The sequence below is a fragment of the Cydia fagiglandana genome, chromosome 14 (assembly GCF_963556715.1).
Source record: "Cydia fagiglandana chromosome 14, ilCydFagi1.1, whole genome shotgun sequence".
Taxonomy (NCBI): domain Eukaryota; kingdom Metazoa; phylum Arthropoda; class Insecta; order Lepidoptera; family Tortricidae; genus Cydia; species Cydia fagiglandana.
The window spans coordinates 15,803,375-15,818,835 of record NC_085945.1 but is presented as its reverse complement, the minus strand read 5'-3'; the positions used below and the strand labels follow the sequence as shown (position 1 = coordinate 15,818,835).

At 40.2% G+C, this 15,461-nt stretch overlaps 1 protein-coding gene across 1 annotated transcript; it reads left to right on the top strand.

Annotated features, from left to right (window-relative positions):
- Positions 1 to 1,925: 1,925 nt before the first annotated feature.
- Positions 1,926 to 15,442, top strand: LOC134670934 (uncharacterized). The gene is made up of 6 exons (XM_063528768.1): positions 1,926 to 1,972; positions 6,560 to 6,632; positions 7,612 to 7,688; positions 9,192 to 9,285; positions 10,351 to 10,475; positions 15,347 to 15,442. Exons 2-6 carry the CDS (start codon positions 6,572 to 6,574, stop codon positions 15,434 to 15,436), a joined length of 447 nt encoding a protein of 148 aa, XP_063384838.1. The 5' UTR covers positions 1,926 to 1,972; positions 6,560 to 6,571; the 3' UTR covers positions 15,437 to 15,442.
- Positions 15,443 to 15,461: the final 19 nt, after the last annotated feature.

The following is a 15,461-nucleotide window of genomic DNA, read 5'->3' as shown; positions in this document are numbered from 1 at the left end:
TTGAGATAAGAGATGCAACAAGCCAATTTGACAACAACCAACGAAGTGAAAGGAAGGCTAGTTTTACGAACGGGTTAAGTAAGTATTTAACTATTTATTATTTATTTATTTTTCATCTGAAGTTAGGTTATTATTATTTATTTAGTTATTTATTATACTAGAAGTTACAACTTTATTGTTACATACAAAATAATATATATATATATTGTTATAATATTAATATAAAATTAAGTATAAAAACACTTACACAACAATAAAAAAATACATATAAACACATTATAAAAAACCTAACCTAGGGTGCCGCCAGCAGCGGGGCAAGGCCCAAGGCTACCGGTGGTCAGGGCCGCAGAGAGAGGAACCGGCGGACTATCCGCGCCGTGTCCAAGATCACCGCCTTCTGCATCTGACCCTTGATCCAACCACCTAGCGAGAGTCTCTCAAGTACCACTACCACCAGTTTTGACATTGACAGATACGCTCGCGTCTAAGTAACTTACTTTCTATGCATCTCGCTCGTACTCGCATATTAGTGCAAGCGAGATGTATAGAAAGTAATTTACGTAGACGCGAGCGTATCTGTCAATGTCAAAGCTGGTGGTAGCCGTAAAGATGTTGGTCGAGTATTTATAGACGGTCAAGCAAATCTTATTTATTTATTTATTTAAAACTTTATTGCACAAAAGTATAACTTAATGTACAAAAGGCGAACTTAATGCCATGAGGCATTCTCTACCAGTCAACCTTAAGGCCAAGCAGAAAATATTGTAGGCGGTGCATTAGAAAACCAAAAGAGAACTTATCTAGAAACAAAATATGTACAATGTACATACATAAATATATCACATGATTCTTTAATAAATATGGTACACCTAATAAGTATGATACACCTAATCATACATACATATAAAATATATAGATATTATACGACTTGTCAGACAGAGCGGAATCTTGTCAGTAGAAAAAGGCGCGAAATTCAAATTTTCTCTGAGATGATATGATATTCCTTCGCGCCTACATTTTTCAAATTTGCCGCCTTTATCTACTGACAAGATCTGCTTGACCAAGTATATTATTATTACATTTTATCACTGACGATTGTAGACAGTACCGTGATAGTGGACTTCAAATAACCCACTTGTCACGGTTTGGGGATGTCAAAGGTTAGTGATAAGAGACAATAACAATGTGAGTTTGTAGATCAACCAAACATACCGAGCACATTGTAAAATGAAAATGTGTCTGCAGGGTGCGTAGCCAACGTGCCAATCGTTTACGACTTTACGCACCATAGAGTAGCGTAGTCATCTCTATTACTCTTCCTTATTAGTGCGACCGTGACAGTTGCGTACGCTACGGAACGTTGGCTACGCACGCAGTCTCTATAATTAGAGTACTAGACATTTTTATATAAATATTTTGAATTTGTAGAGTTGACTGGTAGAGTATCTCACGGCATTAAGTCCGCCTACACCTAGTCCTGCCTTTGTATTATCATGTATTATGCAATATTAAAAATTAAATAGGTACGAGTATATAAATTAAATGGTGTCATAAAAATTAGACCAAATTTTTTTACGCGATTTCCGCATTAATCCCATAATAAAAGTTGTTTAGTATTATAGCGCGCGGTTTGTTAGTTCAAGTTTCGAGCTAACAAACGCACACTGTTGCGACCTAGTTTCTAGTTAATAGATTCCAAAAAATCGACGATGTCACAACTCTCCTCTGTCACAGCTCTCCTAAGTCTCCCCTATGGCTAGTGAAAAAAATAATTAAAAATGGTGTACCAAATTACCAATACCAACAGGTACATTTCTGAAATATTAATTAAATAGTATCAAGTATCAAGAGGTTGCGGTCGACTGTGCGATGCGTAGGTAAGTGTGTGTGTATTTGCGAAGCAGTGAACCCACGACCACTGTGTTGTGTTGTGTCAACCAGTGAGCTTAGTAGTTGTTCCAATTTTATTAAAGTAAGTGCTCTTTGTTTACATTAATTAAATTTATTTAATAACAAGAGAACGGTTACTTGTTTTTGTAAAATATTTGTGCAAGCTTATGTACTTCTATGAATAATATATGTATAAATTACAAGTGATAAAGTGTGTGTGTGTGTGTGTGTGTGTGTGTGTGTGTGTGTGTGTGTGTGTGTGTGTGTGTATAACTATAACAGGTACATAAACTAAAAATATTTGTTATTTTTTAGGGTTCCATACCCAAAGTATATAAACGGGACCGTGATAACTAGACAATTGAAATTTTCACATATGGTATATTTCTGTTGCCGCTATAACAACAAATACTAAAAAGTACGGAGCCCTCGGTGGGAGGGTCAGACTCTCACTTGTCCGGTTTTTATTATCAATTAGAAATCTGATTTTACACGTATTTATGAGTACATTCATTCCGTATTTTGTACCTTTAGGGGAGGTAGGGGACCATTGGGCAGTCGGGAGGCTCGGGCACCCCCAAACCCCCCCAGGACTAATTACGAGGGGGTGCCCGAGCCTCCCGACTCCCCAATGGTCCCCTACCTTTTTTTTTTTTTTTTTTCGATGTGGGAATGCCGTTACGCATCGTCCCCCTGGTCCCGAGGTGGGCCCATTGTGGGGGGTATGTGGGACTCTCACCTCCCAGCTCTCTTCAATTGTGAAGAGAGGGGAGGAGCCTACCCACTAAACCCACACCGGCGTTTCCCGCAATATGCCGTTTGGGGAGGCGTCCTGGGATCGCGAACATTCTACCAGGACGCCCCCCCGATGGTCCCCTACCTCCCATACCTATACATTTTATTCAAATCATGTAACTTAGTAAGCAAGCAAGGTCTAGTAAGCAGTGATGGCCGAGTGGATAAGACGTCTGACTTTCAATCCGGAGGTCGCGGGTTCAAACCCCGGCTCGTACCAATGAGTTTTCCGGAACTTATGTACGAAATATCATTTGATATTTACCACTAGCTTTTCGGTGAAGGAAAACATCGTGAGGAAACCTGCATACATCTGCGAAGAAGCACAGCACCCGTATATACTTACCCCCTTATTCATAAACGTTTACTAAAGTTGACAAGCCGATAATAATCGTTTGTCCCTTTCCATCATACCAATACGTCGGAAAGGGACAAACGATTATTATCGGCTTGTCAACTTTAGTAAACGTTTATGAATAAGGTTAGTTGTTATTTGTTTTGTTGATAACATAGAGGTACAATAATATAGAGAAGACATGGGGAGGGGCCAAATGACCGAACGAGATACACTTATAGAACTTTCAGTAGGAGTAGTAGAGAAAGCGGTACTATTGCTTGTCCTTGTCACAGTCTCACTTTTTGTTTGTTCCCCACCTTTTTGTTAGTATGGGCTATGGTGGGCAACAAATAACCCGACCGAATTATGTAGATTGTTTTTGGTATATTGTCAGGAATGTTAAAACGTGTTTTTAATATTGTCGCATTGCGTATGTTTTGTCCCTCACGGAGGCACGCGCACACCACTTCTATAGGATGCTACTTCTATGGTTGATAAACTTTCCGAGTAAATATAAGTACTCGTAAAGTCTAATCTGGTGGGGCTAATTCCGTACACGGCGGGAAGAAGTTGATATCTGGCGGGAAAAAATTTGAACCTTATGTACTTAATTTTATTTTCACCACACCAGCTCGGAAAGGCTTACTTTGCACTTCAAAAACCGATAGCAAAGTTGCATTTTATTCACATGTGAGGCAAAGTAATCAAATGCAAATGTTGAGTTGTTTTCTTATGTTTGCCGGTAGAATTGACTTTTAAATGATGATTTTGGATGATAAATGTTTAATAACATTCATTTGGATTTGATTTGGTTTGATTTTGTTTGATATTTAATATTTGCTTCGGGTTGGTGTGGTGAAAAATTTTGTGTTTCACTCGGCGGCAAATTTTGTTTAACCCTCGTGCTTTGAAACCCTCGCAACGCTCAAGATTCCACTTCTCGAACCACTCGCTACGCTCGTGGTTCAATTTTGGAATCTTTCGCTTGCTCGGGTATCAATATTAGCACGAGCGGTTAAACAACAACTTTGCCCCCTTGTAAAACAAATAACTATTTAAGTTTACTTCGGCAGAATATCTCGTGTCTCTATCTCGTTATCAACTTCTTCCCGCCGTGTACGTAATTATACTCGGCTCTTTATCATTTGTCATCATGCCTGTCACGTTCAAACAAATATGTACGAGTAAGTGCGAAAGTGACGCATGGCATGAACAGGTGATAAAAATGTGACCATGATATCGCTATAATTCCTGATATTATAGGCAGTGGCGTAGCTAGGGGGGAGGCGGCGGGGGCGGTCCGCCCCGGGTGTCACCCATTTAGGGGTGACACCCGACCGTGAACATCAGTAGTGCCACCTATAAAAATTCGTAAAATGAAAGCGATGGAGTAAATCCTGAGCCACGAGTATTTAACAAAATTACAATTACTCTTTTTAAATATATTTTACAATTACTCTTTTTAAATATATTTTACAATTTTGATTGCATTTTGGGGTGACACCCACAATTTCCGCACCGGGTGCCACCCATGCTAGCTACGCCACTGATTATAGGAATATGGAGAGTACTGAGTTCTTTACCCCTAGCAGGGGTGCGAAACTCCTGACTTCGGTCAAACTCGGCTCCGCTCGGCTCAGCATTGCTCCGAGCAAATTAGGGTTGGCACCACTTGACTTCCTTTTGCGTGCACGACCACAGATAAGATAATCACTTGATTTTTGACAACCCTAAATAGCCGAAAGGGATAGTGCCGTATATTAGAAAGGGATAGCATGATTCGACCCTGAACCGCTGTCAAACTTCGGTTTTGTAGGAAGTTTCTTTTCTGTACAGTAGGTACTATTCTTTATTCTGTGCTCCTAGTGTAAATTTGATTTGATATCGTGACGAGCGTACGCGTTTGCGTTATGTCTATGGGATTTTAAACAGCGCGCCAAGCGGGACGTTTTGGAAACTCAAAATCCCATACAAAATGACAGTTCGTCACGTCTATCGAATGAGATTTACACTAGGGGTAAGTACTTGAGTTCTGATAGAGTAAGACCAAGAAAAGTTTGCTGCGATTTTAATAGCCACGCGGTGCTAATGTTATTTTAAACGTCAAACTTCTATGAAATGATGACGTATACATAACACCGGCACTACGTGGGCTAACAAAATCGATGCAGACTTTTCTTGTTCGAACTCTAAAACCAAAACAATTAGCCAAACATCTCTACAGCGACCTTAGCATTAGGGAACAAGGACAATCGTCTTTAGTGTCTATTAAGAGGCTTTAATGTGTAAGTAAATTATGCTTAGTGGTCATAATCGGACCCCTAATCTGTTTGTGGGCCATGAATCTTAAAATGATTTAATTAAAGCATTACTAAATGGACACAGACTGTACAGACCCTATCTTACATCATGTTTACTTCATAAATACATATTATAGGATATTTTTACACAAATTGACTAAGTCCCACGGTAAGCTCATGAAGGCTTGTGTTGTGGGTACTCAGACAACGATATATATAATATATAAATACTTAAATACATAGAAAACAACCATGAGTCAGGAACAAATATCTGTATCATCCATCATGTAAATGCCCTTACCAGGATTCGAATCCGGGACTGTCGGCTTCACAGGCAGGGGGTCACTACCCACTAAGCCAGACCGGTGGATGGTTTTTTTTTTTCGCTATAACATGGAATTTTTGCCCCGCTGCACCTTACACCCAGTTATATAGAGTCGGTCCAAAAAAAGTCTGCAGCGGATTTGATAGCCCACGCAGTGCAAGTGTCATTTATACGTCATAATTTTATAGAAATTTGACGTTTAAAATTAAAATAACACTTTGCGTGGCCCACTGCGTGGGCTATCAAATCCGCTGCAGACTATTCTTGGTCTGATTCTAGTCAAATGTATATTTGAAATCACAATTGAAACAGATTGATTACATTATGCTAAATTTGATTTACTGCCCGATTCGAACTTCAAATATTACGGCTAGATACGATATCGATTAGATATGTCAGTGTCAAAAGTGACATTTTTCTTTGAAGTTCTCACTTCTCACATTTGACACTGACATATCTAATCCATATCGTATCTAGCCGAAATATTTGACGTATCTTAAAGTTCGAATAGGGCCGTGAGATGACGATATGCAAATTTACAGATTCATTTAGAATTAGAACCACTTAACTGGGTTCACCAATTAGAACCACTTAACTGGGTTCACCAATTAGAACCACTTAACTGGGTTCACCAATTAGAACCACTTAACTGGGTTCACCAATTAGAACCACTTAACTGGGTTCACCAATTAGAACCACTTAACTGGGTTCACCAATTGATTAAATATTTTCACTTAATTAAGGATAAAGTTTTTACTTTTATTTAAGTGAGTACTTAACTTAAATTTTCTTCATAAGATGAATAGGATTGGTATATAAAAAAATCCTAATAAATTAAAATAAATATTTAGTGTCTAGTTTATACCTTATTGTATTTGACTGGTATTTATACAACTTTATTATTTATTACAGGTTTCAAGCAAAATGCAGTCCAAAACTTCAGCAATCGCCGTGCTCTTAGTGTTTTTAACATTAGTGTATAAATGTGAGTATATTTTCTCGTCGGAACTAACAACAACACAATTAACTTGTGATCCATTCTATCAATAAACGGTTTACTTTCTCGCGAAATATTTTCATTTGTCTACGTCACCATTTTCAAGCACGAAGTGCTATAGTTCGTTTTTTTTAGCATTAGAAATAAGGTAAACAATCTTGATGTGTCTTTTAATTGAAAAACACATTTTTAAAATAAGTTACGGCAAATATGTAACAATTATGAATCTAATACGATCATTTTTATTCTTCTGCTTTCTTAAGTAATAGTTATTGATTATTAAAAAGCGTTTTTCAATTAAAAGACATGCCAAGATCGCTTACCTTCTTCCAAGTTCTTTCTAATGCTAAAAAAAACGAACTATAAGGTCGATCAGGAAACGAGACAATGATTTTCGTGATTCACGATATTTCTAGGAATTTCATGGTCTGCCTGATTTTACGATCGGCCGCCGACGCAGGGTCGTCTTAAACTATGCCGGCAAATATGTTAATGTCTGTCCTTCGGGGCCCCCTGAGAATGGGGGCCCTGGGCACGGGCCCCGTATCGTATGGTAAAGACGGTACTGCGCCGACGTATGTGAAACGCGACGTTTTCAATAGTTAATGATGACTCACGTTAGACCGGGCCGTGCCCGGGCCGGAGCTTCCGGCGCATAGTTTTCCATGGACAGCATCACGTGATCGCCTGTCATGTCATAGATAAGTAAGCTCTGGAAGCTCCGGCCCGGACACGGCCCGGTCTAACGTGAGTCATTATCATTAGATGATAATATATATGTGACGTTATCTATAAAAAGGGACCTTATTGTCGATGGCGCTTACGCCATTTTCAGCGATGCTCCGATTTAGATCCAATGCCGCGCGATGCTGTGCAGAGTAAGCACCATCGAGAATAAGGTCCATTTTGATACATAATGCCCCATATAGTTGAATAAGTTAATAATGTGGTAATAAATATATTCCAGCGTCCGCAATCCAATGCTACTACTGCAACAGCGCCAATAACAGCGCCTGTCTTGACCCTAACGAGATAGAAGAAGAGGTATGTATAGTCACGTCTCTTTCAACAGCGCCTGTCTCAACCCTAACGAGATAGAAGAAGAGGTCATGCTCTTTCAACAGCGCCTGTCTCGACCCTAACGAGATAGAAGAGGAGGTATGTATAGTCATGCTCTTTCAACAGCGCCTGTCTCGACCCTAACGAGATAGAAGAAGAGGTATGTATAGTCATGCTCTTTCAACAGCGCCTGTCTCGACCCTAACGAGATAGAAGAAGAGGTATGTATAGTCATGCTCTTTCAACAGCGTCTGTCTCGACCCTAACGAGATAGAAGAAGTGGTATGTATAGTCATGTCTCTTTCAACAGCGCCTGTCTCGACCCAAACGAGATAGAAGAAGAGGTATGTATAGTCATGCCTCTTTCAATAGCGCCTGTCTCGACCCTAACGAAATAAAAGAAGAGGTATGTAATATAGTCATGCCTCTTTCAACAGCGCCTGTCTCGACCCTAACGAGATAGATGAAGAGGTATGTATAGTCATGCCTCTTTCAACAGCGCCTGTCTCGACCCTAACGAGATAGGAGAATAGGTATGTATAGTCATGCCTCTTTCAATAGCGCCTGTCTCGACCCTAACGAAATAAAAGAAGAGGTATGTATAGTCATGCCTCTTTCAACAGCGCCTGTCTCGACCCTAACGAGATAGGAGAATAGGTATGTATAGTCATGCCTCTTTCAACAGCGCCTGTCTCGACCCTAACGAGATAGGAGAAGAGGTATGTATAGTCCATACTCTTTCAACAGCGCCTGTCTCGACCCTAACGAGATAGAAGAAGAGGTATGTATAGTCATGTCTCTTTCAACAGCGTCTGTCTCGACCCTAACGAGATAGAAGAAGAGGTATGTATAGTCATGTCTCTTTCAACAGCGCCTGTCTCGACCCTAACGAGATAGAAGAAGAGGTATGTATAGTCATGTCTCTTTCAACAGCGCCTGTCTCGACCCTAACGAGATAGAAGAAGAGGTACCTATGTATAGTCATGTCTCTTTCAACAGCGCCTGTCTCGACCCTAACGAGATAGAAGAAGAGGTATGTATATTCATGCCTCTTTCAATTCAACAGCGTCTGTCTCGACCCTAACGAGATAGAAGAAGAGGTATGTATAGTCATGTCTCTTTCAACAGCGCCTGTCTCGACCCTAACGAGATAGAAGAAGAAGTATGTAATCATACCTCTTTCAACAGCCCTATTCGACTATAAGGTCAATGTGGATAATTCCGTCATAGGGACTAGTCCATCCACCAGCGTATATTTCTTTACAACTTTACCGTAATGTAATATTAATTTCAATAGATTTCTGCAACTAAAAGCAATAGCCGATTTGTCGATGAAATTATCAATTTTGATCGTTGTTCGAAAAAAAAAAACGCTAGTGGACGGAATATGACGGAGTTAGCTACATTGACCTTAAATTAAATTCTCGTCTTTCCTGTAGATATCAGAAGTGACCTTTTTCTAAAATATGTTTGACCCATGTTCAACAGATGCGCGGACGCATCATACCGGCCGTGGACTGCGCAGCGGCCATCCCTCAGCCCATCTCAGTGAAATTCTTTTGCCGGAAAATCGTGCAGACCAGTAAGTTACTAAAGAGTTATGGGTACTTACATTTTATATTGTAAGTAGCCACCAGCATGTGCATCTGAGGCAAACACCACCAGTTTAAGTCCACCGCCAGGTGGCTTGGGTTCGACGACGGTGCCGCCCTTCCACACATTGACTGAAACTCCTTTTCTACCCTACCTACATATGTCTTACCTAACCCTTTGTCTATGTATTACATATGATTGTTGTAATAAATATTTCATTGCCACTGATAATAAGTAATAGTTGAATAAAAAAAAATTATATTGTAGGTTGTCTAAGATGTAAATTGTGCCACAGGTTCTAAAATATGTACGGCAAAGCAATATTATGATGACATCGATCTGATCTGTATAGATTGTAGACCGAAAATAACTTTAGGAGCTATAAGTGATACGAGTAAAACAACGCAACTTCATTGATATCGGATAAGAATAGTTTTTTCTTCAATAAAAATAGTTATTTACGATACAAGTGCGAAAAAGAGGAAATTCGAAACGAGTGGCGATAAATTAAAACACGACCGGAGGGAGTGTTTTAAATCGACACGAGTTGCGAATTACCTATTCGCACGTGTATCGTACAACGTTTTACAGTACATATGGCCCTTTAAACTTTTGACATCGCACGAAAAGTGCTATTTTACGCACTAGTGTGGGAAAATAGGACCATATGTACTGTAAAATATTTTCGGCATATAATAAATTTAATAAAAGATTTGTACTTTACTTAATATCCTATTTCCCCTAATTGGGGCAGAGGGCATCCACAGTGCTACGTCATCCCGTTGGGTCTTGGGGCTTACCGCGAACCACTTTCGACGTGTTGCCTCCCTGTCACACTTACGTACGAATTTACAAGTGCGACAGAGAGGCAACACGTCGAACGTAGTTCGCGGTATTAGGCCCCCTAGTCTTGAGCTACGCGCTTCATTTCGCTCCACGTCTGGATTTGGACTAAAGTCACTTAAAAACTAAATAAAAGATTCTTAAACGATATATGTCTTCAGTAAATAAAGTAATATAGGTTTATTATGTATACCGTTTATTTTCGTTTCAGTTTACCACACTCGGCGCGAGAATGATGTGCGCATAACCCGTGGCTGCGGTTGGATGCCTTCTGAAAAGCCGTGCTACCGGGCAGACAACAGTGACCATCTGGAGACGGTGTGCCAATGCTTCACTGTAAGTACAAACCCCGGCCCGCAAAGCGTTCCAATCTGGCCCGCCGACAGCGGTCCAATCCGGCCCGCGGGAGCCAGGCTCTAGGTGTTCAGCCCTAACAGCAGCAACCAGATACACCTCCCTCCCCCCCCCTCGGCGCCGACGGTGGCCCGCGCGAAAATTCTGAGGCGCAATATGGCCCTCAGGTAAAAAAATTTGGAGACCCCTGCTTTAGGCAGTCAGACAGTATGTAGGTTCGTGTTCTGTGGGTAGACTGGGTAGGATGCATCTTAAAAGGCGTGCCGCCGCGCGGACAGCAGTGATATTCTGAGACTGTGCCAATATTTCACTGTAAGTACAGGCAGACAGACTGTATGCACGAGTTCTGTGGTTAGACTGAGCAGGCTGCCTCTTAAAAGACATGCTGCCGCGCGGACAATAGTGACCATCTAGAGACGGTGTGCCAATGCTTCACTGTAAGTACCTATCCTATAGGCAGTCAGACAGTATGTAGGTTCGTGTTCTGTGGGTAGACTGGGTAGGGTACCTCTTAAAAGGCGTGCTGCCGCGCGGACAACAGTGATATCCTGAGACTGTGCCAATATTTCACTGTAAGTACAGGCAGACAAACTGTATGCACGAGTTCTGTGGGTAGACTGGGCAGGCTGCCTCTTAAAAGACGTGCTGCCGCGCGGACAATAGTGACCATCTAGAGACGGTGTGCCAATGCTTCACTGTAAGTTTAGGCAGATAGACCGTACCTATTGTACGGGTTCTGTGGGTAGACTGGGTAGGATGCCTCTTAAAAGGCGTGCTACCACGCGGACAATAGCGACCATCTGGAGACTGTGCCAATGCTTCACTGTAAGTATAGGCAGACAGACCGTACCTATGTATACGGGTTCTGTGGGTAGACTGGGTAGGATGCTAGGACCCCAAGTAACACACAAGCAGGATAATAGAGTAAAATTATCATCTTATTCAAATTAAGATTCCATAAATTTTGTGTATATGCGGTGGAAATTACTAAATTCGGAATAAGAAAATATGTGGGCCTAGTGGGGCCTTTATACCAATAAATACTGAATAAATTTTGCATAGTATCGGTTTTGCATATTAAAGCTGAATAATACTTATTTCTTACACAGTTACTTAGACATTATTCAGCTTAAAGCATTTGTGGTTACTAAAAGCTGCATAATAGCATCATTAGCAGCAATTAGCTGTATATATTCTGTGTTGTATGATTTTAAGCAGACAATATTAAGAAAAATGTGATAGTGGCTACTAAATGCTGAAAAGAAGCGTCGGTGAAGACTTTCAACTGTATAAAAGCGGTTGCAGTTTCTGTTTTAACGCTAGTTTTTGAATAAAGGTGGACGCTATTACTGGAAGCTGTAATAAAATCCACATATTATTTGTTATTCAGTAGCTGCATATATGGGTTAATTATGGCTTTTATTGGCATAACGTCTGAATAATAAATACTAAAACAACACTTATACTTAAGTTATAGCGATTTTAGTACACATATACTATATTTTCTTGCTAAAAGCTGCAAAATGAACGCAATGAGAAGCGCTATTCAAACTACTGCTTAGTATCAACAAGTGCGCAGTGGAGAGGGTTCCGTAGCTTTATACACGGTCAACAGTGCTACTTGAGTCTGATTACTTTGAGCTTGAGCGTGTTTTTATTTTATTTTGAACGCATCAAGAATAAATACGCATATTCTTTAATCAACCATTATTTAAAAAATCGAGGTTTAGTTTTCTTAACAATTCTCTTCGATTGGTTATTTTACACAAGATGCATAGTCCTTTTAATTAGAGATGCACCGGATATCCGGTTACTATCCGGCCACTATTTTACTATCCGGTCGGATACCGGATAGTGACCTTCTATTCGGCCGGATACCGGATAGTAACATTGCATGATTTCGGAGTAAACAAATTGGATTTAAGAAACAGACACGGTCATAATCGTACTTGTTTATTATTTTAAAACAATTTAATCATTCCACTGACTTGCACGCGCACTCATTTCGAACCTAGAAATGAGTCCGCGCGAACGTTTACTAGGAAACAGGTCAAACCTGCAGAATGCGCACCGGAAAAACCGAAATGTAGGTATAGTTCCGCCGGCCGAATATCCGGCGACCGGATACCGGATATTCGGCCAGTGTCCAGGCCGGATATCCGGAATCCGGCCAAACAACTATCCGTTGCATCTCTACTTTTAATGACGTAAAACAATTGCTAGTTACCATCGTAAACACTGTTAACTGACCATTTTCATACCTTATTGCAACGAGATAAAGTTTACCAATGGCCATTTAAGGTTGTTGTTAGTTGGCAAACAATGTGTCAAATGCTAGTTATTCATATTGTTGCATTAAAAAGTTGTAGACTGGACTGGGTATGAGAAAAATAAAATAATCACCCTCATAGCGAAATCGATTCTCCTGTCGATTTTGAACAGACTGTTTTTAGTTTTCAAGTGGGTCTACTCATACCCATCCCACACTGTACTCGTACTCATACCTAAACAATACTGCCCATATCAAACTATACTTAATTGTACTCATACCCGTGATACCCGCTACTAATATGAATGAATGAATGATATACCCTCACCTTCGCACCTATACCATATTCATATTCATACCATACTCGTAACCATACCACTCATACTATATACATCTTCGTACTCACGTCGTACATCTTTGCGTTACCTTTACCTACTACATATTTGTCGGAACTGATAACGGAAAAAATAACTGTGTAAACTGCCGTGCCCCCAGATTTATCATATAACTTATATATTATATCGCGTTTATAATATTAGTGGGAAGTAGGATTGAATATTGCCCGTGTTACATACCTATAATGTTTTATCATCAAAGTAGTGAGGATCTATGTGGTTTTTACTATTTGTGTATAGAACCCTAATAGGCTTTAAGATTGAGAAAACAATTACTATTATACTGATGTTATTCAAAACTTGTTGTGTTAAGACCATTATTATCTAACATGTTGCTTAGTAACGCGAATAATGTGAATGCTTATTCAGAAATTAGCACAATAATAGCTGTGGCAGCAGCTTATATTCAGCACAGTCGGACGCCATTACGGTTGCTCACTTTCTAACCTCTACAATTATATAGGAATTGAAAATGAACTGAAAAACCCATTTTATTCATTTTTAATACTAGTTTTATCGTAGCATAACTTGTTAAAGTACATTTTCTATCACTAAAACATCTAAACACAGCAGAAAAATTACAAATTTAAATGTGGAGTAGTAAATTTTCTATATTTACTTTTGAAACGGTGCATTATTTACGCGGCGCTTTAAAATTTTAAATAAAATGCATATATATATTAACAGTAAAGTCGCATGCGCAATGAAATTGAAGTTATGTAAACATCAAATAAATATATGGGTGATGTCCTCCTTATTTTGTAAGCTTTCACTGCAGAAACTACACTTTGACACGAGTTCACAAATTAAAATGGAAGACAAATCATTGATTTAACACAAATATCTGAATATATTGTCTGTAAAAATGCACTTTGGAACCAAAAGCTTCATAACGTGTGAATAACTGATTCATTGTGTACAAAGCTGGATAACTTTGGTTTAAAAGCGGTATATAAGCTTTTGACAGCCTCTATACAAGTGTTATTCAGCGATTCAATGTGTGGGCATACACTTATATAGCTATTACATTACTGTTATTCAGAAATAAGCGGCGTGGGCACTGCCCACTTTGCGCCCAAACCTTCTGTATAACGTCTGTATAACGCTTATTCAGCTGTTATACAGCTACCTTATTCAGCATTAAGTACGGCATGCTCTATTATTCAAACAATATTCAGCTACGTTGTGTTACTTGGGACGCTACCGCGCTGACAGTGATCATCTAGAAACTGTGTACCAAGTATAGTACCAAGTAAGTATAGTGTAGGTATAGTATAGTAAGTATAGTGTACCAAGCACTGGAAGTATAGGCAGACAGACCATATGTAAAACGTTGCTAAGACGAAACCATAAGGCTCGCACTGTCAAAAAGTTATCAGATCTCTTGTAGAGCAAAGCTTCTAACTCTACGAGCCGCCATACACGGACTGCTTGAGCAGTAACCCAGTGATCAACATACACGGACTGCTTTTGCAGCTTATCCGCATGATGAAATTTCACCGCGCCCGAAGCAGTTGCAACTGCTTGAGCGGTTCGTGTATTGCGAATGACAATTTTGTATTGAAACTGCAGATCACCCAACGGCGACCGCTTGAAGCTGTTGGCACTGACTGCTCAAAGCAGTCCGTGTATGGCGGCCCTACAAGCCCTACTTCTCAAACTCTATACCTTAGTCAAAATATGTGGCTTGGCGGTTTGGACCTCTTTTAGTGAGACATAAAATATCCTCATCCCTTGAAGTTCTACTTATTTGGATTTAAAATTTGTTTACATTTATTTAATTACACAAACGGGTCTACCGCGATATAATGTCATTGTTTCGTTGACATTTGTTGGGACGTCAGTCTTTCCGTGACCACAGCTGGTGCAACTCAGCTGAAACGTCGGAATGAAATTATATCGCGGTAGACCCGTTTGGGACCCGGGTATGTCCTTAAACTACATCCAAGACCACCGGTGGACGGGCAGCAGCGTCCCTCAAATTCGGTGTACTCGACTGCGATCGCCAACCCGCCTGCCAAGCGTGGCGATTATGGCATTCACTCCCATATGGAGACCCAAGGGGGAGGCCTATGTTCAGCAGTGGACGTCTTATGGCTGAGATGATGATGATGATGAGATCCGTTTGTGTAATTAAATATGTGTACAAAACGCGAGTTTTGTTATATTGTTTGTTACATTTGTTGCAGGACCACTGCAACAGCGGTGACCACGTCAGCCCCGACACTGCAGTAGCTCTCTTTCTGCTACTCTCTTCTGTCCTATACTTCTACCGTTAGAGTCGGACCAAAAAAAGTCTGCAGC

Bases quoted from the DNA above. Each gene is read 5' to 3' on its own strand.
- LOC134670934 (XM_063528768.1), top strand. From the start codon at position 6,572: ATGCAGTCCAAAACTTCAGCAATCGCCGTGCTCTTAGTGTTTTTAACA. The intron at 7,689-9,191 runs GTATGTATAGTC...CATGTTCAACAG, and splicing joins CTAACGAGATAGAAGAAGAG to ATGCGCGGACGCATCATACC. The intron at 9,286-10,350 runs GTAAGTTACTAA...TTTTCGTTTCAG, and splicing joins CCGGAAAATCGTGCAGACCA to TTTACCACACTCGGCGCGAG.